At 42.5% G+C, this 26152-nt stretch overlaps 1 protein-coding gene across 4 annotated transcripts; it reads right to left on the bottom strand.

The window, feature by feature from the left end:
• Positions 1 to 7433: 7433 nt before the first annotated feature.
• On the bottom strand, positions 7434 to 26088 carry cep68 (centrosomal protein 68). 4 transcript variants are annotated; one of them, XM_086260094.1, is made up of 9 exons: positions 25347 to 26086; positions 25018 to 25120; positions 23816 to 24099; positions 21252 to 22283; positions 20153 to 20357; positions 19789 to 19949; positions 15101 to 15223; positions 9804 to 9900; positions 7434 to 9708 (listed from the first exon to the last, which is right to left on the bottom strand). In XM_086260094.1, the coding sequence occupies exons 3-9, from the start codon at positions 24071 to 24073 to the stop codon at positions 9536 to 9538; spliced, it is 2049 nt and encodes a 682-aa protein (XP_086116220.1). In that variant the 5' UTR covers positions 24074 to 24099; positions 25018 to 25120; positions 25347 to 26086; the 3' UTR covers positions 7434 to 9535. The 4 variants fall into 4 exon arrangements, with proteins under 4 accessions (XP_086116220.1, XP_086116221.1, XP_086116222.1 ...); XM_086260096.1 differs by having other exon boundaries at positions 7435 to 9708; positions 19789 to 19946; positions 25347 to 26084; XM_086260095.1 differs by lacking the exon at positions 25347 to 26086 and having other exon boundaries at positions 25018 to 25340.
• Between the last annotated feature and the right edge of the window lie 64 nt (positions 26089 to 26152).

Below are 26152 nucleotides of genomic sequence, written 5' to 3'. Positions count from 1 at the left end.
AAGAGGAGTCAACCTGTGCACCGTGTCAAACTACAAATGATACACAACTTCCGGGAAAACACTTCAGTATAAACCATAAACCTGGATGTTGAACTATTTGTTTATTTACGAAGAACTTATAATATTTTATGGAGTCAGTGGACAGTGACCGGTCATGAATGCTGCACTCCAGCAGCTTCGCACTCTGCACCAACGCGCAGTGCTACATGCCTTGTTTTGGTTTGCCATTGTGTTGTCGATATTATCAGATTATTCTGTTATGTACAATGAAAGCAAAGAATAAAACAATCTATATAAGTTTATTTATAACGTTATGATTCTCTCTTCCGGTCACATACCGATTTATTGTATCAAACTTGACAATAAACTCGACTGTATGTTTCTTTCTGCTGTTACGTCCCAGACAGCACATTTATTTGATTGTTTCTAGCAGACAAACGCAGCAGTGCTATTATTGTAAATAAAATACAAGTTCTATATTAGAAGTTAATAAACAATGACAGAAAGAAGACTTCCTTTATTCCAGAAACTTCTGTCCTCCTGAGTTCATGAGTGTGTCACGAGTCATGGCTGTGTCATCACTCCGCGCTGAGGAAATACATGTGATTAAAAACACTGGTGATCATGTCACCACATGCAGTTCGGCTACAAGAGTCACTTGTTTAAGTTACAAACGTTTTTCCACGAGCAGTAAGTAAATACTGTGTTTTGCTTGATCTTTAAGACCAATCGCTGCCGAAAGTATCCACATCAGCTGTTTCAGTTCTCTAAGGAAATGAGCGTCAGCGCGTCCTTTATTTCTTCTGTTATCATAGGATACAGCGAGCTATCCGTGATGAAAGGGGAGGAGAAAACGCAGTCCCATAGTTCATTGCGGCGCACAACTCGTCATAATGAACAAAGTGGCGCAGATGATGTAAATATTCATTGTAACTGCGTTTTCTATTTAACGTCATAACCTGTTGATACGTTATAAGATCTGTTAAACGCACAGCTGAACCCTGACCATCACACTACTGGAGTAAAAACTGGTTGTTGAATTGAAAGATTATGGTCTATGAACTGGTAACACTGGTTTTGTATAATCAGTTTTCATTACAGCTGAGCTTTGCTGTATTGCAGTCTTCAGGATTCATTTGTACTTCGGTACAGGTCAGTTAGGATAAGTAATAAATGGAAGGAAATTTGACCTCAGTCATAGAAATCCAAAACAGTATAGCAGTAAGTTATCACATAAAATGGAAAAAGCAGTCACAGTTAACATTTACATTTACTTGACCCACGACAGCTGTGCTCAGACTGATGACCTGTCCACGGGGTGCCTCATCTCTCAGCCTATGCTTGCTGGGTAGGCTCCAGCCCCCCGCGACTCTCATAAGGATAAGTGGAAGAGGATGGATGATCGGCACCATTTTGTTTATTATGTTGATTGTTTTCATTTCTCCTTTCATAAATGCTAGTCTGACGCTAAAGGAGGCAATAAAGGAAGCACTGGTGCTCCTTTCATTAGTAATTGGAGTACTGGAATAGCTCTATTTATGGTCCCCAGGCAGATGGTCACTGGTCATGGCAGATGAACGTCCCTCCCTGAGCCTGGTTCTTCCAGGGAGGTTTTCAAGTGTGTGTGTGTGTGGGGGGAGGGGGTCCCATGTTGGGGTTTTCACCATTTTCTTTGTATTATGTCTATGTATTACCTGTATAAAGTGCATTGAGTCACCTTTTGTTGTGATTTGGAGCTATATAAACAAAGTCTCTGTCAGTACTCTTGCTGCAGCAACTGAAGGCTTTTCAGGGAGTTTTAGTCCAGCTGAAAAGTAATATATACATTAATTAATTTCTCATCATCACTCTGAGACAGGACATTTCTCATTTTAGAGATGTTGCACAAATGGAAGAAAGCAGTCTTACATATTTGTTTAATATGTGCGTTGAAGGACATGTCCTGGTCAAAAATGACTCCAAGGTTCCTCACAGCGTTACTGGAGGCCAAGGTAATGCCATCCAGAGTAAGAATCTGCTTAGAGACCATATTTCTAAGCTTTTCAGGGCCGAGTACAATAACCTCAGTTTGATCTGAATTAAGAAGCAGAAAATTAGAGGTCCTCCCAAAAGGCCATTCCTTTACAACTTTAAGACATTCCTGCAGTTCGATTAATTGGTGTGTGTTATCTGGCTTCAAGATGGATAATGTTGGGTATCATTTGCATAGCAGTGAAAATGAGTCAGAGAGATAAGATGACTCCACCATCAGCATCAGTAAGAAGATCACTTTTCACCTTCACCAAAGCTGAACGGACGGCAGTCGGGGAGCTGGTCCTGACTGTTGTCTGTGCTTATGCGTTTGTGACAGTTCAGAGTACACGACCTCATTGGAATCCTTCGTGGTACTTTAGAGCGCTCCACATGGGGACTCTGTTGTCTTAGTGGGAGACTTCAATGCTCATAATGGCAACGACAGTAAGACCTGGAGGGCCAATGAGGTGAATGACCTGGCAGATCTAAACCAGAGCGGTGTTCTGTTCCTGGACTTCAGTGCAAACAGCATTGTCTCATCAGATCTGTGGCCACCTTGATGCTTTGGAGGAAGTAATTGCCAAAGTTAACTATCAATTGGAGAAAAACAGTCTAAATAAATATCAGTGGTATTGAAAGTCGCTCTACATAATGTTACATCTATGAAATTGTTATTTTTTCTCTAATGGTTAAAATTTTATTTGTGAAGGAGTTATTAAAGTCATTACTAGTTAACGTTAAAGGGATGGTTGGCTCAACAGAGCTCTGACTGTTTGTCAGCCTGGCTACAGAGCTGCAGAGAAACCTGGGGTTGTTCTTATTTTCTTCAATCAGTGAGGAATAGTACGATGTTCTGGCTTTGCTGAGGGCTTTCTTATAAAGCAACAAACTATTTCTACAGGCTAAATGATGATGAAATTAGCAAGACACCATTTCCTCTCCAGCCTACGAGTCATCTGCTTTAAGGTGTGTGTTTGAGAGCTGCATCATGGAGTACAGTACTTTTGATGTGAGGCTTTTTCAGAAGAGCTACAGTATCCAGAGTCGCAGTGAAGAAGTTCAATTATTAATAAGATAAGCAACTTCTGTGGGAGTGGAGTTCAGGTATCTGCTCTGCACTGTGTTGGGATCTAAAGAAGATAACAGTGGAGGAATTGTTTTTCACAAAGGCCGTTCATAAGACTGATATTAATTTATGCATTTTTATTTCTGTCAAATCATGTTTTGTGAATTGCTTTTGCTATTGTACCCAACCTTTACACATAAGAGCAACTTTTGACACATTAAAAGCCATGACAGTTAAACATGTAAGCTGGTCACTACTACACTGGTAACTGTCAGTCTGAGTGACAGCAGCAACTCTCTCAAGGAACTGATAGTGTCTAAATATATGCAAATGAGAAAAGTGATGAATAAATGAAATATAGTTTCTGCTTTGTTATGTAGAGGCCAGGACACGTGATCGTGTGTATAAGGGGTGCAATACATGCTCGCATATTTAGCAGTACTGGTTTGTGAATAATGTGTACAGAGTGAGAGGATAAGGCTGCAATGCTGCCAGTTTTGTATTTCTTTCTTTTTTATTACCAGGAAATGCTGTGCAGAGCCAAATCACCAATCCTTTCAACAATATTCACACGTGCTCTGTGTGTATTGAAACTTGGATTTATCTGATTTTTCTGTGCTCTGGTGTTTTCTTGTTGTCTGAAAAATAAAAACATTTCCAGAAGCCACTGAGCTTTATCTTTTGTATATGACAGCTTTGTACTAAGCTCTAAATATGTGATCACAAGCAACAAACAGATAATAACAGACTTTTAAAACCAGGGTGTGTGAATGCTGATTGATCTTTTTATTTATGTATTTATTTTTAATCCTACGGGAACACAGGTTGTGCTGTACCAGCAAAAGATATTTTACAGGATCATCATTAATAGATCGAACGCGTGACATATGATCACAATTTGTCAGCTTTTCTGATGATTTGGGAGTACCCGAAGAGCCTGTGGATTTAGGTAGATGATCATTTCTCAGACTTCTGATCGAAGCTTTGTGCCTGTCTCCAATGTTTGAGGGTAAACTTGATAGTACTGGTATATATTGATTTCAAGTTGATATCAGGTGCTGCACTTTAAACAATCATTTGTCAATATCACTTTTGTATGATCAGTTCTTGTCAAGCATCTCGTATGGACGCAGTGTCACACTTTCACTACTTCGAGCCATGAGGGAGAACAGGCAGAGTAAGCCCTGCACACTCTTCTCTTGCTTTGTTGATGGCCCAGATTCAGATTTAAAAAATTTGGAAAAATTAAAAAGGTACAACTGATTTCCCAGTTGGTGAATATGTTATGTTATTACGACCATCTCATTCCACTCACGTGAATTAGGGCCTTCATTTTTTGTGTGTTTTCTATTTGCAGGTTAAAGAGTGTAAATTCTTTGAAGATCTGATCGCAGCAGCTGGCTGCCTGGAAGACAAGAATCTGCTTGTACATGACATTGTTGTGTTCCAATGCACAAAGAGGCATGTATGTGTTTACTTATTTATTATTGTTCAATAAGTGACTCAAACGCAGGCAGATTGCCTTGTTTTCTGGGTTTTTGGTGGGACATTTCTTTGTGCATAGCTAGAGCATAACAGGTGACCACATGACATGAAAAATACAGGTTTGGGATATGCACTTGAATAATGTGAATAATCTAAGCTAAATGTTTGTGATTACTTTATCTCCTTTGATCCATTCATTTTTATTTAAAAGACAAACTTTTAAAAAAGTATATGCACCAATAAAAACACTTGTTTCCATACTTCATATTGGACCTGCCTGTGCTGTGATTGGACGCTGTGTTTTTGCATTGACCTTTCAGCAAATGTTCAGATGCTCCAGGTGTTTTTACCTGTCAGATCAATTATTTTTCTACAAGTGTACAAATGCTCTCAAGGTGAATGGTAGGAGGTAAAACTAATGACAATGAATTTAATAATAATAATAATAATGGATACTTTATTGATCCCCATGGGGAAATTACTTGTTTTTTCTCTGCATTTGACCCATTCACTCAGTGAAGCAGTGGGCAGCCCACTAAGCAGGCGCCCGGGGAGCAGTGTGTAGGGACGGTACCTTGCTCAGGGGTACCTCAGGGTAGCCGTTAAGTGGATTCGAACCGCCGACCTTCCGATCATGGTGCGACCACTTTACCTACTGAGCTATCCCTGCCCCTAATTTAAATGTAAAGATTCACTAACAGTGATATTATTCTGACAGTAACACGACCTGGAAGTTCGAGCTTTTAGTAATAACATAAAATGGTCACATGTTCAATAAAGTTTCTCATTAACTATAACTGTATAAAACTCATGAACTGGATGTAAATCTATCTGCGGACCTTTTTTAAAAATAAATAAAATTGTTTGGTAGAGATGTGGCATATGTGCATGGCTCATATAAAACTCTCACACATTGGCACACATGAAAAGACAAAAGAAAAGACAAGAAATTCTAGTATTCTAACCATGACTCAGAACTCCAATCTGGCTTTGTTTTACAGGAAAATTGATACAAATTTGCCATTTCACTCTATTTTTGTATTTCTAACACTGACCTTACTTTTACACCTATGCATACGTCTTCATTGTGCCACAGTCTTGTAGTGAGGTGATGACAGTAACGTCTCCTGAGCACCTCCTATTTTTCACTAGTTCTAAGATTAAACTAAGCACGTTCCCAATAATGCTGTAAATGAGTGGTTTTTATGCGTAATAAACAAGGAACAACCAAACCCAAGCCTTTTTTTTCAGTGAATATGCACATTGGTTAATTTTTTTCTTTGTTTTTGGCTTTTATTTCCTGGTGTTCTGCTTTAATATTGTTTATCTGAGTTACTGACTGCATTACAGCTTTCGTGCAATTCTCACAGCATTACAATTAATGCAGTTCTCAAATCACACTTTTATTATTTTACTCACACGTTTACTGTGCACTTCTCACTTGAATCTGACAACTCATCAGAGCAGTTTGCACTTTTGTGAATCATAACTCTGGGTCACTGAGGTTCCTGAATACTTAACAGCATTGTATTCACGTTTTCAATCATGACTTCAAACCTTTTTCAAATATGTTTGAAAGAACAAACACAGTAACACACTTTCAGCAGTTTATTGCAACAAATAGAAACACAAACTTTCATTTTTGTGTCAAAGCTGTTCATCCAAATTTCCAATTTGTCAGGTGAACTGAACTTCAGGTAAGAAGTTCTGACCTGCAGTCCATCTGGGTCAGATATGAACCAAGTTTAGGTGGAGTTTATTTTCGTTGTGCTGACTTTTTCGTACTGCGTGCTAGCTAGCATGACGGAGTTTCTATACAGCTGGGTGGGTGCTATGATACTGATGTTGAACTTTATTTTGTTCATAAGGTTAATTATTATGATGCAAACCATCCCCTAAAAAAAGAATCGTCTCGTATTCAGAGAAAATATTTCACGTTTCGTATTGAGCTGAGAAGGAACACAGTTTGTCCCGACTTCAGCTACAATGGACAAAGACACAAAGCTGGAGTTATTCTGTGTTTATGCTGCACAGCTGCCTCTTCTCTCCTGTTTCTACCGGTACTTCAATCATGAAACTGATCAGTGATCAGCTGATCGTCTCTCTTGTTTGTTTATCGCTCACTTTGTGCCAGAAAGAGGAAACCAGCGGATGTCGCGGTAAACAACAGCAGCACGTTTAAGCTTGATCAGCTGTTGTTAGAATTTATTTAATATTAATTTCTAGTATCAGCTGATGTTTGCTGGAGCCACAGCTGTAAAGCTGCTGGTCATGATGTCGGTTTGGATATGTGGTGAGAGGGAAACATGAAGATGAAACCAGGAGATGTCCTTACTGAATCATCAGAGCTGTGATGGAGAAACAGGTTTACCTTTTAAGTGACATGAATGAGTTGAAGGGACGTTATGAACTGTTTCTGAGAGACAAATAACACCAGGATCCTTTTTTAGGTAGCTGACAGCTGGTAACTGTGCAGGGGCGGGTCTAGCAAAGTGTTGCCAGGGGGCCAGGTAGGGCATTAAAAGGGAGAGGTGGGGCACAAGGAAATACTTTTCTTTCTTAGTCTCATTTAAAATGTCTCGCTTTTAATAAATAATTATCTGAATCTTACAACCAACGATTGATAGATTGATGCATATATACCATCAGAACAGTGTACATCACTGTCACAACAGTGTTTATTTTCATTCAAAGGCTTTATGATTTTTCCTATAATGGTGGGCCGGTCTCTAGTCAAAATGCCCGGGTCAATTTTCTGTCCCAGTCCAGCCCTGTAAGCAGCTCATCTGCAGTCTGGTGTTACCTACATCTTCCTATTCAGAAGGCAGAATTTCCGAGTTCTGAGTACAATCAAAAGCACCACGACTGCAGTTTTTGTGTTGGATGTAAAAGGCGCACATGACGCTGTGACGTAGCCTAGAATCATGGCAGCAGTCAATGATGGTCCAGGCGTGGGATTTCTCTCGTGGAAATATGCACATTATCTTTTCCTTTCTATTGGTAGGTGGCACAGTGCACTGTGGCAGGATAGTGCTAACATGTAAGCAAGCTAGAAGACTTACAGTCTTGCTGGGTATCCAGTTACGGAAGCAACAGATTAACAAGAGAATTCTGAGTAAAACCAAAGTTACTTTCCCTAGTAACTAGTTACTTTGAAAGTAACGAGTAACTTGAAGTAACTGAGTTACTTTTGATAGAAGTAACTAGTAATGTAACTAAGTTACTAATTTAAACTAACTTACTCAACACTGCTTGTTTGTAATGAGTGTTTAAGATACTGTTACTTTCATTTCAGATCAAAGCAGTCTGAGCATTCTGTTATAACTCAGAACTGCTGCTCACTGGATAGTTTCCCATTTCAGACCATTCCCTGTAAACCCTGTGATGGTTGTGTGGGAAAGTCCCAGAACATCAACAATGTCTGAAATGCTCAAACCAGCCCGTCCGACATCGACAACCACGCTCAGTCATCTTTCTTCCTTATTCTGATGCTTGGTTTGGCGGTCACGACTATGTCCACATGCCTAAATGCAATGATGTGAAAGGCTGATTAGATATTTTGATTACTGCGATGAGCAGTGGATCAGTCGTATTTAGTAAAGTGATTACATTAGTTTGCTTTTTTTCCCCCATTCCACCAGTTTTGTAAAGTTTCAGAAACATCCTTCACGTTTCATTTGTTTCTGAAAAACTACATTAATCCCACATTTATGCAGAACTCTTTCTGGGTTTGAGAAAAGAAAGAAACATTTTGATGACTTAGTCTTTAAAGGGTGCTGAAAGCTTTTTATTCATTCATCACAGAGTTGAAGTGATTGACTATTCATGCTCTGACATATGTGAAAAACCTTTGGATTGTTGGAGCGCCTTTTATAAAATACGTCCCATTTCTTTTCTGCCGTGAGAATTGAGCATTGAGCAAAACTGTAATTCAGCCTACAAACTTTACAGATGACAATACAACCGATAGGATCCAAAGGATTCCCTGTCAACATCTCTGTTTCAGGCACCAGAGGACGTGTGTCCATGATTGATCATGTGACTGCAGCAAATGGCAGCTGTCACAGAACAATTGGTAGGAGTGGCTCAGGAAGCGGAGACGGTGTTCATTTACACACACGGTCCAATTAAAAAGTGCTTAGACTCACATGTTAAAATGAGTGTTTACAGCCTACTACACAAATAATTAGGGCCTTTGCAATTTTTAAAAATAATTCATCTATTTGAAAAAAGTGGTCCATAAAGTTAAGAACACTTAGTCACTGATAGGACTTCTCCACCTTTTGTATTTTCATGGAACGGTGTGACCAAAAACCTCACTTGCTGTGTGGTACAGACCATCCAGGCACTTTGTGCTTCTGGTGAGTGAAACTCGTATTTTATCAGTGCTAAAAACAGACGTTTGTCTGTGCATTGCAGCTGCACAGTTCATGATTAACCATCATGATAGGAGTCAAGGGCTCATGTTTTAATTTGTCCTGTTTTATGTTCCTGCCCTGGAGTAATTGAAACATTATCTTTTGGAGTAAAAAGCTTCTGTGTTCATTGTGGGCCATGATATATGTGCTGCACACTATGTGTCTCCGTTTGCCTCACAATAGTTTATCTAGTCGCTGCACTAATGTAGTGTTTGATTTACTTTGGTGTCTGGAAATCAGATTACAGAGATCCTTTTTGAAAAGAAATGGTTAACAGACTTTTAATTTGACTTCTGTGAATGTCTTGGAAAAGACAAATGTGATATTAAGTATAGGCAGAAAAACAGTGCGATATTAAGACTAAGAAAAGAACAATTTTGTGTTTTGGTGGCTCGGTGCTGGTCCTGAAGGCTTATGTGAAAAATGAACTGGTGTTTTTTGTGAATAGTAAATGAGAGCCTTGTATCAAAAGCAGAGTTCTTAGACAGAAATAACACCAAATATTTATATTTGTGATGCAGACATGAGGTCTGGTCAGCTGTCGTTGGGTCTGTTAAGTTGACTCTTGGACCACTACAGGACACTTTGTGCTCTGCTGGACAGGACTGGCTTGATTGGGCTGACCCAAGCTGTCTATAGCAGACAGGATGGAGGAGAAGAAGTGTTCATTGTGGGCCTGCAGCATTTCTGACTGACTCTCAATCAGGAGCAGGGTGTCTCTTAAAACTGTAAAAGAGAAGAGAGGAAGAACAGTCAGACTCAGTGAGAAAACAAGTATTTAGTTTCCGTATTTCTTAGTGAGCATGCTGTAACAGACTGACATGGAGAGGTGCTGTTGATGCAGCTGAGCAGTAGCTGTCCCGTATTCAGAACGCAGGAGGCCAGCGGCTGATGGCTGCTAAGTTCTCTCTGAAAGCTCTGACAACAAAAGAGCCGAGTGAGTGGACCAGAAAACGCATGAAGTGATGAACGATGCAGTTTTTATGTCTGTGAAGGTTCTCAGTTTTTACTGTTCAAAGTTCACATTAGACTTAACCTTAGATATAAACTATGACCTACAGATATCTGGGTGGTGCTGACAGGATTCATTTATTCAACTAAATCTAAGCATGAACTACCTCATTTCTTATCCAACAGATTTCTCCGTTTTAAAATGGATCAATGGAGCTGGCGTGACAGCCCACAGCTGGCGTGACAGCCCACAGCTGGCGTGACAGCCCACAGCTAGACCTAGAGCACCATTCTGTGGAAAATTAAAAATCTCTAACCTGCCTTCCATAAGCTCCATTATTAATCATAATAACTGCTTTACAAGCCTTAACATAAACACCTTTCTGACAGCCTGGTGGGAATTTAAAAAACAAAAACAAAATCTAAATCTAAAAATCTAAACTAACATGCATTTGGAGCAGTCCAGATGTCAGCGAGAAAAAGAGCAGCTGAATTTTGAGCTAACTGCAGTTTATGGAGAGATTTGTGTTAGACCATGGAGAAGAATTACAGTAATCTAAACGAGATGTGACGAGAGCATTGACAGGTATGGCAGTGCTGTTTGAGTAAGTGAAGGATGAAGGCGGTTAGTATTACTAAAATGAAAACGTCTAGCAGAGGCCCCAGTCCGCGAGATCTTCAACGCACACCTCCGGCAGAGCTTCAACAGCATTCCGAGGGAGACTGGGGACATTGAGTCCGAATGGACCATGTTCAGCGCCTCCATTGCCGAAGCTGCTGCATTGAGCTGCGGCCGCAAGGTGGTTGGTGCCTGCCGTGGTGGTAATCCCCGAACCAAATGGTGGACACCAGAGGTGAAGGGAGCCACCAGGCTGAAGAAGGAGTCCTATCGGGCTTGGTTAGCCTGTGGGACCCCGGAGGCAGTCGACAGGTATCGACAGGCCAAGCGTAATGCGGCTCGGGCAGTGGCTGAAGCAAAAACTCGGGTGTGGGAGGAGTTTGGAGAGGCCATGGAAAAAGACTTTCGGGCTGCCTCGAAGAGATTCTGGCAAACCGTCAGACGTCTCAGGAGGGGAAAGCGGTGCTCTACCTGCACTGTGTATAGTGCTGGCGGAGCGCTGCTGACGTCGACTGAGAAAATTGTCAGGCGGTGGAAGGAATACTTCGAGGACCTCCTTAATCCCACTGACACGTCTTCCGAGGAGGAAGCAGAGTCTGGGGATGAGGGGAATGACCCGCCAATTTCCGGGGGCGAGGTCACTGAGGCAGTTAAACAACTCCTTGGTGGCAGAGCCCCTGGTGTTGATGAGGTCCGCCCCGAGTTCCTGAAGGCTCTGGACGTTGTAGGGCTGTCCTGGTTGACACGCCTCTGCAATGTTGCGTGGAGATCAGGGGCAGTACCTGTGGACTGGCAGACCGGGGTGGTGGTCCCCATCTTCAAGAAAGGGGACCGGAGGGTGTGTTCCAACTACAGGGGGATCACACTCCTCAGCCTCCCTGGGAAAGTCTATGCCAGGGTGCTGGAAACGAGAGTTCGTCCGTTAGTCGAACCTCGGATACAGGAGGAACAATGCGGTTTTTGTCCTGGTTGCGGAACACTGGACCAGCTCTTTATCCTCTCCAGGATACTTGAGGGTGCATGGGAGTTTGCCCAACCAGTCTACATGTGTTTTGTGGACTTGGAGAAGGCATTCGACCGTGTCCCTCGGGGTGTCCTGTGGGAGGTGTTGCGGGAATATGGGGTGTCTGGCCCATTGCTACGGGCCATTCGATCCCTATACAACCGTTGCAAGAGCTTGGTTCGCATTGCCGGCAATAAGTCGGACTCGTTCCCGGTGGGTGATGGGCTCCACCAGGGCTGCCCTTTGTCTCCGGTTCTGTTCATAATTTTTATGGACAGGATTTCTAGGCGCAGCCAAGTGGTGGAGGGCTTTCGCTTTGTTGGCCTCAGAATCTCATCTCTGATTTTTGCAGATGATTTGGTTCTGTTGGCTTCATCGGGTGGGAGCCTCCAGCTCGCACTGGAGCGGTTCGCAGCCGAGTGTGAAGCAGCGGGAATGAGGATCAGCACCTCCAAATCTGAGGCCATGGTTCTCAGCCGGAAAAGGGTGGAGTGCCCACTCCGGGTCGGGGATGAGTTCCTGCCCCAAGTGGAGGAGTTCAAGTATCTCGGGGTCTTGTTTGCGAGTGATGGGAGAAGGGAGCCGGAGATCGACAGACGGATTGGGGCTGCAGCTGCAGTAATGCGGACGCTGCACCGGTCCGTCGTGGTGAAGAGGGAGCTGAGTGTAAAAGCGAAGCTCTCAATTTACCAGTCGATCTACGTCCCTACCCTCACCTATGGCCACGAGCTGTGGGTAGTGACCGAAAGAACGAGATCGCGGATACAAGCGGCAGAAATGAGCTTCCTCCGAAGGGTGGCTGGCCTCTCCCTTAGAGATAGGGTGAGAAGTTCGGCCATCCGGGAGGGGCTCAGAGTAGAGCAGCTGCTGCTCCACATCGAAAGGAGCCAGCTGAGGTGGTTCGGGCATCTGACAAGGATGCCCCCTGGGCGCCTCCTGGGTGAGGTGTTCCAGGCATGTCCCACCGGGAGGAGGCCCCGGGGCAGACCCAGGACACGCTGGAGAGATTATATCTCTCGGCTGGCCTGGGAACGCCTTGGTATTCCCCCGGATAAGCTGGAGGAGGTGGCTGGGGAGAGGGAGGTCTGGGCCTCTTTGCTTAGGCTGCTGCCCCCGCGACCCGGCCCCGGACAAAGCGGATGAAAATGGATGGATGGATGGATGGATGGATGAATGATGTGATTTATATGGGCTGTGAAGGATGACACCTAGACTCTTAACCTGAGTTATCAATGGATGGTGAAAAACTGTCAGAACTTTAGTTATGAGTAAATCAAACCTTGATTTCACTTAATCAGAAATAGATGTGGGTTTGGAAGAGAAGTAGAGCTGGGCATCATCTGTGCAGCAGTGAAACTGGATGTTATATTTCTTGAAAATATTACCTAGAGGTAGAGCTGGGCGATATGAGATTTTTTCATATCACGATATGTTTTTTTCATTTCAGGCGATAACGATATCTATCACGATATCAGCCAAATAACTATATTTGTAAGATTTAAATGTGCCGTTGCTCACAAGTAAAATGTGAAATAATCAGCAGCTTGTTTTTATTTAAATATTTATTTCCCATAATAAGTTCAACAGGGTAGATGTACTTAAGGAACATGAGACTTTTTCAGATAAATAAAGGCAAATATTACAAACTACACAAAAGGCAGCCGCTAAAGCGTTAAAGTTTCAAAATAGAACAAACGAAACAGACTAAACTGTCAATTCCACTTAGAAACAAAATATTAATTCTAAAAATAAATCTTAGTTTGTTTTACAGAAGAACAGACAAAACTGACTAACTTTTGTCAATATCAAATAAACTGAGAACTAAAAGGAAATTCTCAATCTCTCCTTGTTGTATAGCTGAGCTTTTCAAACAGTTTTAACAGTTACTTTAGTCTGACAAAAGCCGAATGACGAATTAGCGCTTCCAGTCAGAGACTGAGGCTACGTCCACACGTACACGGGTATTTTTGAAAACGGAGATTTTCCGTTTTCGTTTTAAAAAATAATCCCGTCCACACATAAAGGCAGAAATGAAGGAAAACGCTGCTATGAACATGCCAAAGCAGCAGGTGGCGCTAGATTCCTAACCGTGCAGAAATGTTGGCCAATCAGAAGTCTAGAAGCCTCGGTGGGAAAAAGTAAACAAAGCTGGGGCATAGAAGCAGAACCGAGTCGTATGTGTGGAGGGACAGTAACTGTGTGTATATGTAAGCATTTAAACACTGCAGAGAGTAGAATTAACAGTATTGTAGAAATTCATTTCACCGAAACAATAACGTGGCGCACAGTGTGACGCATGCACCAGTTTATTGTATTTCCAGACTTGCTTTCGGCACAATTTACAGTGCACGCTACTCTGTTTTTTGTCAGACTTGAAATAGCCGAAATACCTTCACACTACGGAACTTCTATGGCTCTTCCGTTCGACAATCTCTCCGGCATTGGAACCATCATCTGTTTTCTCTTCGGTCACGCTCGGTTGATTTTTCTAGTCGGCACACTCATTTCCTCCATTACCCGCTGGCTGCTTCCCAAACAAACACACGTGCGGCTTGGCACTTGTGCTGTACGTAACAAGTCACGCGACGTGACGCTGCGGCTGTGATTGGTTCGGCTCTGCGCTACTTAATTTGGATTGGCTGACCTTTTTTTTTTTTTTTTTTTTTTTTTAAGAGGACAAGAGCGGCGAAGTCTATCGCGATAGTTTAATTTCTCTATCGAGTAAAAGTTATATCGCGATACATATCGTTATCGTTCTATCGCCCAGCTCTACCTAGAGGTAGGAGAAATAATAAAAACCAAAGGCCCCAGGAGAGAGCCTTGGGGAACACCAGAGTTAACTGGTGTAGACAGTGAAAAGATCATTTGAGGTGTTTCTGTACTATGAAATGAATGAAGCCAGATTCAAATTGTTCATACAAGTTATTTCCAGGGGGGCGTCTATGAACCTGTGTAGCCACTCCTTTTTTTTTACCTAAAACCTTCGATTAGTTCAGAAAGCTCTCAATGCTCCCCCCAGCAAGCTACCGGCTTCAGTGTCTATAACCCAGTGTGAACTCTCAGGTCATCAGGTGCAGATGTTTTAAGTCTTCCCATGATGATCTAAGTGTGCTGCAGGTGCTTTCAGTTACTGTAGTCCTGTTCTTTGGCACAAGCTTCCTGCTGAGCTGAGGTGTGCATTTCAAAAACAGACTCAAACCATTGTGTTCTCACAGTAGCTGTCTGTGTGTGTGCACATTTGTAAACTTACACCTTTTCTTGTCTTCATTGTAAACATATATAGGTTTTTATGTTTGCTGTTGGGAACGTGGATTTTGAATGTGATGAAATGTGTCATTTAAACAAACTTGCTATCGCCACTGAACTGCTTAATTCATCAAACAAAGGATTTCTCTGTATTACAAATCAATTAACAATTAACATGCACACTGATAAAACTTTCAGTAGTGCTGCTTTAGCCTGTGTGAAACAGACACAGTAACGTTTTTCAGGGCAGGACTGTGTGTTTGCTGCCAGTGTAACAACTCGAGAGGCTCAGCCTTCACCTGGTAGTCAGCCAGAGATGACTTCCCACGATCCACGTCCACAGTGGGTTCAGTCAGCAGCTCCATCTTCTCTGACATGGCATTCAGCTGCTGGATGAGCAGCTCCAGGTGAGAACAGAAGACCTGGAACATACAGTACAGGGAGTGCAGAATTATTAGGTAAATGAGTATTTTGTCCACATCATCCTCTTCATGCATGTTGTCCTACTCCAAGCTGTATAGGCTCAAAAGCCTACTACCAATTAAGCATATTAGGTGATGTGCATCTCTGTAATGAGAAGGGGTGTGGTCTAATGACATCAACACCCTATATCAGGTGTGCATAATTATTAGGCAACGTCCTTTCCTTTGGCAAAATGGGTCAAAAGGAGGACTTGACAGGCTCAGAAAAGTCAAAAATAGTGAGATATCTTGCAGAGGGATGCAGCAGTCTCAAAATTGCAAAGCTTCTGAAGCGTGATCATCGAACAATCAAGAGTTTCATTCAAAATAGTCAACAGGGTCGCAAGAAGCGTGTGGAAAAACCAAGGCGCAAAATAACTGCCCATGAACTGAGAAAAGTCAAGCGTGCAGCTGCCAAGATGCCACTTGCCACCAGTTTGGCCATATTTCAGAGCTGCAACATCACTGGAGTGCCCAAAAGCACAAGGTGTGCAATACTCAGAGACATGGCCAAGGTAAGAAAGGCTGAAAGACGACCACCACTGAACAAGACACACAAGCTGAAACGTCAAGACTGGGCCAAGAAATATCTCAAGACTGGTTTTTCTAAGGTTTTATGGACTGATGAAATGAGAGTGAGTCTTGATGGGCCAGATGGATGGGCCCGTGGCTGGATTGGTAAAGGGCAGAGAGCTCCAGTCCGACTCAGACGCCAGCAAGGTGGAGGTGGAGTACTGGTTTGGGCTGGTATCATCAAAGATGAGCTTGTGGGGCCTTTTCGGGTTGAGGATGGAGTCAAGCTCAACTCCCAGTCCTACTGCCAGTTTCTGGAAGACACCTTCTTCAAGCAGTGGTACAGGAAGAAGTCTGCATCCTTCAAGAAAAACATGATTTTCATGCAGGACAATGCTCCATCACACGCGTCCAAGTACTCCACAGCGTGGCTGCAAGAAAGGGTATAAAAGAAGGAAAACTAATGACATGGCCTCCTTGTTCACCTGATCTGAACCCCATTGAGAACCTGTGGTCCATCATCAAATGTGAGATTTACAAGGAGGGAAAACAGTACACCTCTCTGAACAGTGTCTGGGAGGCTGTGGTTGCTGCTGCACGCAATGTTGATGGTGAAGAGATCAAAACACTGACAGAATCCATGGATGGCAGGCTTTTGAGTGTCCTTGCAAAGAAAGGTGGCTATATTGGTCGCTGATTTGTTTTTGTTTTGTTTTTGAATGTCAGAAATGTATATTTGTGAATGTGGAGATGTTATATTGGTGTCACTGGTAAAAATAAATAATTGAAATGGGTATATATTTGTTTTTTGTTAAGTTGCCTAATAATTCTGCACAGTAATAGTCACCTGCACACACAGATATCCCCCTAAAATAGCTCAAACTAAAAACAAACTAAAAACTACTTCCACAAACATTCAGCTTTGATATTAATGAGTTTTTTGGGTTCATTGAGAACATGGTTGTTGTTCAATAATAACATTATTCCTCACAAATACAACTTGCCTAATAATTCTGCACTCCCTGTACAAGAGCAGATGCTGCTGGTGCAATAAGCTGTACGTTTTACGTCCAATGGATGATGATCTGATTAGTCGACTAATCGCAAAAATAATCTGTGACTAGTCGACTATCAAAAATAATCGTTTGTGGCAGCCCTACAGTACATATTATTCATGGTGCTTTTAATCATATAATGGTTGAAATATTGGAATACACAGATACATATCATTGAGAAATTCAAACAAAGTCACACAGTACAGAACAAGCCTGGCAGAGGAAGGAAGTGAAAGATTTAAAAGATTCTGGAAAGAAAACCAGTGAGAGATGTCCAAAGACCCCAGAACTAAGGATGGGTATTGATACGATTTTCATGATTCCGATTCCATTTTCGATTCAATTCTTTATCGATTCTTTATCGATTCTTTATCGATTCTTTTTTAAAAAGGAGAACACTAAGGTCGATTAGCTTAGAACTTTGTTTTATATCTTCTCTTTGAACAAGATAGAAATTTAGGAGTAACATGGCCTTACAAACCCAACAGTGAGATCTTAAGAGATCCAGCCTACGGCTCTTCAGTGGGTGTCACAGGGCCCCCAGGAAAAAATTGTAAATGTAAAATAATAAAATAAATATTCTTCTGTAGCAATTACACAAGAATATCCAGTAATGTCCCTGCCTACAATTAAACACATTTACTTACTGAAAATCACCTGCTGTGGCAAACGGCTGCAAGCCTTTGACCACAAACTGAGTCTCTGCTCGGTGACATTCGTCTATCCTGCCCTGAAAGGAGACGCTACCGGCAGACTGCAGCGAGAGCTGCCAGAATCTGAGCCAGACTCTGTCTCATCATGGCCACTAAATGCACAGTAATGGCAGGTTTGTAATAAGGCAGATCGCGCTAACATAATATGCACTGTTGTTGATTATTTACCTGCCGCATTAACGGGAGAGGACGTGCAAACGTTACCGCTGCTGCTGGGTTGAGATTCATGGAATTAAAAACACGACATTCATTTAAGGTCATCGTGTGTTTTGTGAGCAAATGCTTTTGCATATTCGTAGTGTTTCCTCCCTTAAATGAAATATAAATATATATAAATACCTTGGAGTTCACATTGACAATAAACTGGACTGGGCTAAAAACACCACAGCACTTTACAGGAAGGGCCAGAGTCGTCTCTATTTTTTGAGGCGACTGAGGTCCTTCAACATCTGCCAGAAAATGCTGAGGATTTTCTATGAGTCTGTGGTGGCCAGTGCGATCCTCTATGCTGTTGCATGCTGGGGGAGCAGGCTGAGGGCAGCAGATGCCAACAGACTTAATAAACTGATCCGTAAGGCCAGCAATGTTGTGGGGATGGAGCTGGACACCCTCAAGGTGGTGTCGGAGAGGCGGATGCTGTCCAAGATAAAGACAATGTTGGATAACACCTCCCACCCACTCCATGACATGCTGGTCAGTCACAGGAGCTCGTTCAGTGACAGACTGAGATTACCGAAAAGCACCACTGAACGACACAGGAAATCATTCCTGCCTGTGGCCATCTCCCTGTACAACGCATCCACTTAACACACTGTTTGCTGCTACAACTACACATGTTTCTTTTCCAGCTATTTATTTATGAGTGACTTATGTATGCATGTATGTGTATATATATATATATATATATATATATATATATATATATATATATATATATATATATATATATATATATATATATATATATATATATTATATTGTACTATTCTTAGTTAGCGTATTGTCTGTCTTGTCTTAATGTTGGTTTAAAATGGAGCACTGTAACAAAAAATAATTTCCCCCAGGGATCAATAAAGTATTCTGATTCTGATTCTTTGCAAGTATTGCAAGTTGCCCTGTTGTCATCCGTTCTTGTAAAGTATGACCAAACTTTTGAGCGTTTGAGCCGCCGTGTTTCCTGCCAGGTAAATGACGCTCTGCAACGTGGTGACGTCATTCGGGGCGACTGGAATCGATAAGGGAATTGTTTGCAAAAACGGCAAACACTTCCAAGGAACTGAAACAGTGGGAACCGGTTCTCAACAAGAACCGGGTTTTGAAACCCATCCCTACCCAGAACAGCTGCAAAGAGACTAGTGAGGGACTTAAAGAGTGGAGGAAAGCTAGGAGACATAACTGAAACATAAAAACAGACTGAATTACTAGAACTTTAAGTCAAGGTTATAAAAAACTTCAAACAAAAGAGCAAACATTATAACTTAATACTGTTGAGTTCTAAGGATATCAGCAGTTCAGCTGATATTTGTTCACCTATTATAAAGCTAAGTTATCATAACTAACTGCCTGACGATGGATACAACAGAAACAGGAGAACAAACCAGCTGCTCTCCGCTGAACGATTCATGATGTACTCTGAGTGGCAGGGGAGCAACATGAGGACACTGTCACGGTAAATGTGTCGCAAATGTAAGAAAAACATCTGAACTTTTTAAATTTTCTGTTTAGTTTTTGTGTGTGTGTTTTAAACACAGTAACGGCTTCAGCCTTGTTATTGTTTGGTGGCCCTGGTCCTTTTGCGCGAGCCACTATGATGTGTTGACGCATATGAATGACTTTGAGTTTGCTTGTGCTGCAGTTAAAGTGAAGCTTAGAGGATAAAATGACACAGCTTTTTAATAAGAAGGCTGAAGACCAGACTGTTGACCCTGGGGCTTTGGGTTTTGGCACTGATGCCCGTGATAGGTTCACCTTTCCAGTCAAGGCTTAGTGGACCTTTCACTATTAAAAGCACTTTATTAGACAGGGACTACTTGATGCAAACACCAGAGAAGAGGAATAATCAGTGGTCATGTAAACCTCTTAAAGCGCCATAATACTGCTACTTCTCTTCCTGAACTAAGCAGTGATAGCCACTCCATACAAAACCCTACACTGGCTTCATTAGTGACATCTGCCATAGCAGGAGTTTAATCTGTTGATGACTTTCAGTCTGAAAAATTAGTCACAGATCCAACTGCGTCCCTACCTTGATGTGTTGCATCAGAGAGTCACTGTGCTCCTGGCCCTCCAAGCTCTCCTTTGGATTATCAATCAGGCTGAGCCCACACAGCCGGTCCACCAGAGTCTCAGCCTTCTTGAGACTAGGGCGACCCAAGCCACCGTCAGCATGCCCTACGTAAACCGCTGCTGACGGAGAGAGAATAGTTTTTGTTTGTATTTTCCTTAAGATCAGAAATCTCAAAATCACACACTTGCAAACCCTGACAATTAATCCGAACTCTTTTGGATAAAGAGATGGAAATATATCCATTGCAGTGAAGGTAATTTGATTCTTTAACTGTGTACAGGGCTACAATCTAAACATCCTTACAAATATTTATTACAAATACCTGTTGGAGGAGCATTTTTGTGCTCTGTGCTCCACTTTTTAAAGTCATTTCTGTCTTGTTTGTCCTCCTGGAGCTCCTTGACTTTAGTCCTTTCCTCTTGTTTTCCTGACAAGCTGATAGAAGAGGGCCAGGAGGTGGTGCATGTTTCCAGAGAGTCCCAGTTAGCTGTGACAGGCCAGCTCAGCTGAGCTGTCATCTCCCTCACCTGCACACAGGGACCACAGTGATGATGTGATGCGTTTTGCTACTTTACCAAGAATTGCTAAAGGAATGCACAGTAAAAATACAACGTTGTGAACATGATTAGCAATGATGTAAAGCAGCGGTCCCCAACCCCCGGGCCATGGACCGGTACCGGTCGGTGAGTCGTTTGGTACCGGGCCGTGAGAGTTGAGGCTCAGGTGTGAAATGTCTGGTTTTCAGGGTTTTTATCGGTTTTCAGCGTTATTTTGTTATCGTTTTTATCGTTTACTCGTTTTTTCTGGGTCTTTTCACGTGTGTTATGAATAAATCTTCTTTTTTTTCGGTACCGGTACTAGTTTTATTTTGTTGTATTTATCCGCGACACCTTAAAGGCCGGTCCGTGGCGCGTGTTACACCCCGGCCTAGGCAACCGGCGTGCAACGTATGAAAATAAAAATAAGAAAAAAAACACACGAGAAAAAAACTAAAGCTCTCCACCAAAATCCCAAAACGAAGGTGTCTCAAACGAAAATATTAACAAACCCATTCACAGCTATTTACAACAGACTATTTATTTACAACAAAACACCAAACTATTTACAACACGGGGGAGATCGCGACCATGACCAACTGACACACAGGGCTTAAATACATAGAAGGAGCAATCAGGGAATAGACCACAGGAGGGAAACAGCTGGGGCAAATTAGACCTGACGAGACAAGGAAACGTAAACTGAACACTCTAAGATAACAACAGACCTTCAAAGTAAAACAGGAAACACATGACAGTCACGCAAAAACAAAACACTGACAACACCGAAACGTAACACGCGAAAAAGGTTGGAGACCGCTGATGTAAATGGTTCTGCTTGCACAATCACCAGAGTGGTAAAGTCAGCGTACATATAGTACTGACCTGTCTGGACAGGAGCTGCAGCTCCTCCACCTGGTCTGGAAGAGGCCGGAATTCCTCATCCAGGTCCCCGTGCACACACCTGGACTGTCGAAGTACACTTTCAGAGCGTATGAAAGCAGAAAAGGTAGATGTGGATCGCATATGGTGCTGATCATTGAGACTATCATTAACAAAAGGATTTCTTTCCCCTCCATCCTCACTGCAGTCCAGACAGTCCGAGGACAAAGAGAGCAGGGATAGTGGTTCACCTGAAGATCTAGTGATAAACTGCAGGTCAGGTGACATATAATTCGAGCTGAGAGCGATTCTTTCACTGCTCTGTCCTCTTGCACCGGTTGAAATGTCCAACCCTGGCAGGCTGGTGGAACTACATAGGTGGCCCATTGCAATTCCTGAGTCCTGCAGGTTGAGGTTTGTCTGAAGGCTGTCATCCTGAAGGCTCTTGGAGCTGTCCCATTCACTGTCTACCTGTCTTGGTCTTAGTGGGTAGGTGTAATCCAGCAGTTCCTGGTACTCCTTGTTTGGGTCCCATGCTGTGCAGTGCCTGTTTGGAGATGGGGGCAGAGTTTCTGGGATGGCACAGGCCCAGTAGTCTGCCTGATAGGGAGACTTGGGAATCTCTTTGGAGTTTACTCCAAAAGAACACCGTTTTCTTTCTCTCCAACTTCTCTCCCTCCGGCTCTCTATCACACGCTGAGCTTGGCTTCGTTTGTTTGAACAGGGGCTGTACGTAGGATAAAGGACCGTGGAGGTCAGTCTGGGCTTCGGGGGAAGGTCAAGTCCACAGACTTTAAAGTTAGACCTTGAGAGGCTCTGCTGAGCCAATCTGTTTCCAGGGAAAGATGTTCCAAATGTAGCGGAGTCCTCATGGTGCAGCTCTGAAACACCCAAGGGTGAGCCCAGGTCTTCTTCAGAGGTAGAGGGAAGTGATATTTCAATGGGAGACGGGCTAAGTCTCTGTGGGATGAGCTCCTCTCTTGGTTTGGGCAAGAATTTAATATTATGATGTTCACTTCTGTCCTGTTGTTTCTCCTGCAAGAAAAATACTGTAGCATTATAAACCTTATTATTGCATCAGAGTAAAAGCTTCTGGCATTTAGTCGTTTACATCAGCTTAGACGTTTAAGCTACAAAGTGATGAAGAGAATAATAGAAAGTGACAAGGATGGCATACATTCTTAAGTGAGCAGTCATTTATGGATAAATGAGGAGGTTAAAGCCCTGAAATACTGTACATTTACATTTCAAGTTCCATCCATCCATCCATTCGCTTCCGCTTATCCTTTTCAGGGTCACGGGGGGCGCTGGAGCCTATCCCAGCTGTCATAGGGCGAGAGGCGGGGTACACCCTGGACAGGTCGCCAGTCTGTCGCAGGGCCAACACACAGGGACAGACAACCATTCACACTCACATTCACTCGCACATTCACACCTAGTGGCAATTTGGATTATCCAATTAACCTATCCCCACAAGCTGCATGTCTTTGGACGGTGGGAGGAAGCCGGAGTACCCGGAGAGAACCCACGCAAACACGGGGAGAACATGCAAACTCCACACAGAAAGACTCCGGCCTGATGGTGGAAGTGAACTCAGGACCTTCTTGCTGTGCGGCAACAGTGCTAACCACCGTGCCACCGTGCTGCCCCTACATTTCAAGTTAAACAACAAAATACCACAAAGATCATTTTGTATCATACATTTATACAACTGCCTGGAGCTTAATTTCTAACCCAATGATTTACTGTCTATAGCTTTAAAGGAAACTGGAGTAGCTGCTGATGACACAGACACACAGGATCAGCTTCTCTACTGGTTATAAATCCACATCATGCTTGTCCCCAAAGCTCTGCCTGTGGGTATATAGAGCTAACGTTAACTCAAAGCTGACTAGCTAATTAGCCCTGCTAGGGAGCTACAGAGTTCAGAGAGTAATTCACTGGGCTTTCAGTTCTGTAAGGGTGGGAGACGATTATACTGTAAGTACACCTAAGTTATACTTTTGTTGTGCTGGACCCATGTAGAGCCTGTGGCCTAGCCTTCGTGCTTTGGAGTTCTGACACCCAAACACGAGCTGACGGTTAGTCTCTTTGAGGTTAGACATTCCAGCTGATTTAAGGGATAGCAGCTGAAAAATAAAGCAGAAATCCATAATAGGAAGCGACGATACTGAACAAGCCAATCGCAGTCATTGCACTGATGCAATGCGCAGATTCATTTGTTTCAGCAGAGCATGTTGGGATTAACCAGCACATGTGCTTCGGTTCCTTGCCACTGTGTGGCAGCAGCTTCATCTTAGCTGCATGCCAACGGATTAGTTATGTTTTTCACAGAACATTTTTTACTGACTTTGAAGTGTGGGAGGCAGAGATGTTACAAGGTCTAGAAGCAAGAGACACCACATATTTTACACCTCACAGTTTATAAAATTCTTATAACACTATATAAATGCGTTTTCATGATATGGGACCTTTGACAAAAGCCAAGTCGTTCTGTGTCTGCTGTATTGTTCCATCTAAAAGGACAAAGATTTTACTTGGAGGTCTTCTTTCTCCATGTTCCTTACCTTTTCCATGAGCCTCTGTGGACGTGTCTTCTTTAAGATGGACACATGCTCTTCTACAGAAAACAGAGGCTTCCTAGTGAGATATTGCCTGCCTGTCAGATACTTGGAGGTTGCTGCCATGGTAACACCTTTGTATGGCTCTTCTTTGTCCCCCTTTTCTATCTTGACTCTTTCAGTGACTTCTGGAGTTGAGCATCTCTTTCTCTGTAGCTCTCTGCAATTTAATTTCCAGCGCTGGCGGCATCCCTTCACTTCCATTGCACAAAAGGAGACTTGCCTCAGCCCTGAAATAACACAAGAAAGAAGCAAAGTACATGAGAAAATATAGAAAGAATTATCCAACGTCTGGTAAAACTAGAGTTATTGTCCTTTCTTATCCAACAGATGTGCTGGCTAGGAAGAGTTTTCCTCTTCTAGGATACAGGATGTCATTTATTCAGCAGATTATGAAGCAAATAATTTGTTGCTGAAAATTTGCAGAACATAGAGCCATAAAAAAAACTAAAGAAGGATGGTGGAATTGAACTCAGGACCTTCTTGCTGTGCGGCAACAGTGCTAACCACCGTGCTGCCCCTGTTATTCTTATATATTAATTTAATTTTGCTGCTGTAAACTGCTGAAGCAAATAATACAGTTTCGAGTTTACTTCACTGCACCGCACTCTGTAAATAGATCAGTACATTCAATGCAACACAGCAACAAAACGATTCCCTTTTTAACTCCAGCAGCAACAGGATATCCGCATGTTCGCGATGCATAGAACAAATCGGTTCTCTGACTACATACAGTCATCATCAGACACAGCGTGGACGTGGAGGAAACGACGACAACAACAAGCACAGAGGACTAATGTTCTGTCCCCTCATGACCTCTGTCATGGTTCATCTTCACTAGTCTGTAGTGCTGAGCGTCACAGTCCACGAACGACAGCCCGGATAAAAAAACACCAGCCCAAACAAAACCCACAAGTAACAAAGTACGCGCTGACTCTTACTGACGAACCTCGCTCTGTGATGGAAATCTTCCACTGTTACACGGCAAACTCAAACATTTTCAGCCTCATAAAGTTTCCTGTTCAAACTGTATGACACTTCCCATTATTCAGCAGTGTGTGTGTAAGTCAGACCAACAGCCAGTTATAGAAAATATATTAAAACAATCTATCTTGTTTAGGAAAAGAAAAGAAACGACAGATATTTACCAGCGTAGCTCAGCTCGAAGCATCCATCCGCTGTAGCTTGGTCCCCAGCCTGCCTCCTTGCAGGGTGTAGTCGTTAGAGCCGTAATGATTGCTGAGTACAAGCCTGTTCAAAACAGTGTTATTAGCATCCAGGTTGTGCCTTATAAAGGAAATGTCGATTTACTGCCACTCGGCTATATTTATTAGCCTACTGGTGTTTTATTATAGCTTGGTATTTGTTGTATATAAAACATATTTGGTATAAGATACATTTCAACGACACAAAAGTAAGTAGTAATTACAGAAACACATAAAATAAAGGTAAAAAAAAGCGAATGGGTCTTTCTTACGGTACGTGACTGTGACGGAGCTCTTCTTCTCGCGAGTTTTATGGTCGTTGCCAAACTAACTTACAGGAGCGTTGCTGCCACCTACTGGAATTTGGACGAGAGTGCAGCAGGAGAAAACAAAAAACAAACAAAAGAGAATAACGACATTCATCTTCATTGGCCAGTTATGTGTACACACGCAAGGAACTGAGCCCCGGATATGAGCTCAATGTACCTACAGAATAGACGAACAGGCAAACAGCAACATGACGCAGAAAATAACAGCATATTTTTATGGTGGAGTAGTGTTCAAAGATGCACAAAGTGCCCGTCTCTGTGTGGATATAATAGATTTGGTTGTTCTTACCACAGTGTTGGCATTGGTTGCTATAATTTCTAACTGTGGAATCCCATAGCTGATGATGTCTTCTGCTCATTACAAGAACTAGAGGACGTAACAACGCTGGATACTCCTGTGTGCACTCTTTTATACTCTGCCAAGTGCTGATTTGTATCTCTCCCTCAATCTTCCAGTCTGGACGTACAATCACCTAGTGTCAATTGGATTTAATTACATTTATCATTAGCTCATTTCTCTTCAAAATCCTGTGCCAATCACAATATACTAAATACAATTAATTTGATTAAATCATACATTTTAAAAGTCATTCATTCTTTTACATTAATGGTTTCTTAGTGTCGGAGTAAATCCCCTCCCATCATTTTCACACACACGCAGCAGCCTCCAAGGCATCTTCCCACACTGTCAGTGTGAGGCCTGTCATTAGAATCATTATTATATTTTCTTATTCATTCTATTGGTTAAA

The sequence above is a fragment of the Aulonocara sp. 'chitande type north' Nkhata Bay genome, linkage group LG13, assembly GCF_057382095.1.
Source record: "Aulonocara sp. 'chitande type north' Nkhata Bay isolate Kocher_YH1m ecotype deep benthic linkage group LG13, A_spYH_male_GT1.1, whole genome shotgun sequence".
NCBI classification, from domain to species: Eukaryota; Metazoa; Chordata; class Actinopteri; order Cichliformes; family Cichlidae; genus Aulonocara; species Aulonocara sp. 'chitande type north' Nkhata Bay.
The sequence above is the reverse complement of the archived record's forward strand: the minus strand, read 5'-3'. Positions and strand labels throughout refer to the sequence as shown.

Bases quoted from the DNA above. Each gene is read 5' to 3' on its own strand.
- cep68 (XM_086260094.1), bottom strand. From the start codon at position 24,073: ATGGAAGTGAAGGGATGCCGCCAGCGCTGGAAATTAAATTGCAGAGAG. The intron at 22,284-23,815 runs GTAAGGAACATG...TTTTTCTTGCAG, and splicing joins CACAGAGGCTCATGGAAAAG to GAGAAACAACAGGACAGAAG. The intron at 9,901-15,100 runs GTGAAGGCTGAG...TTTTGTTGTCAG, and splicing joins CATCTCTGGCTGACTACCAG to AGCTTTCAGAGAGAACTTAG.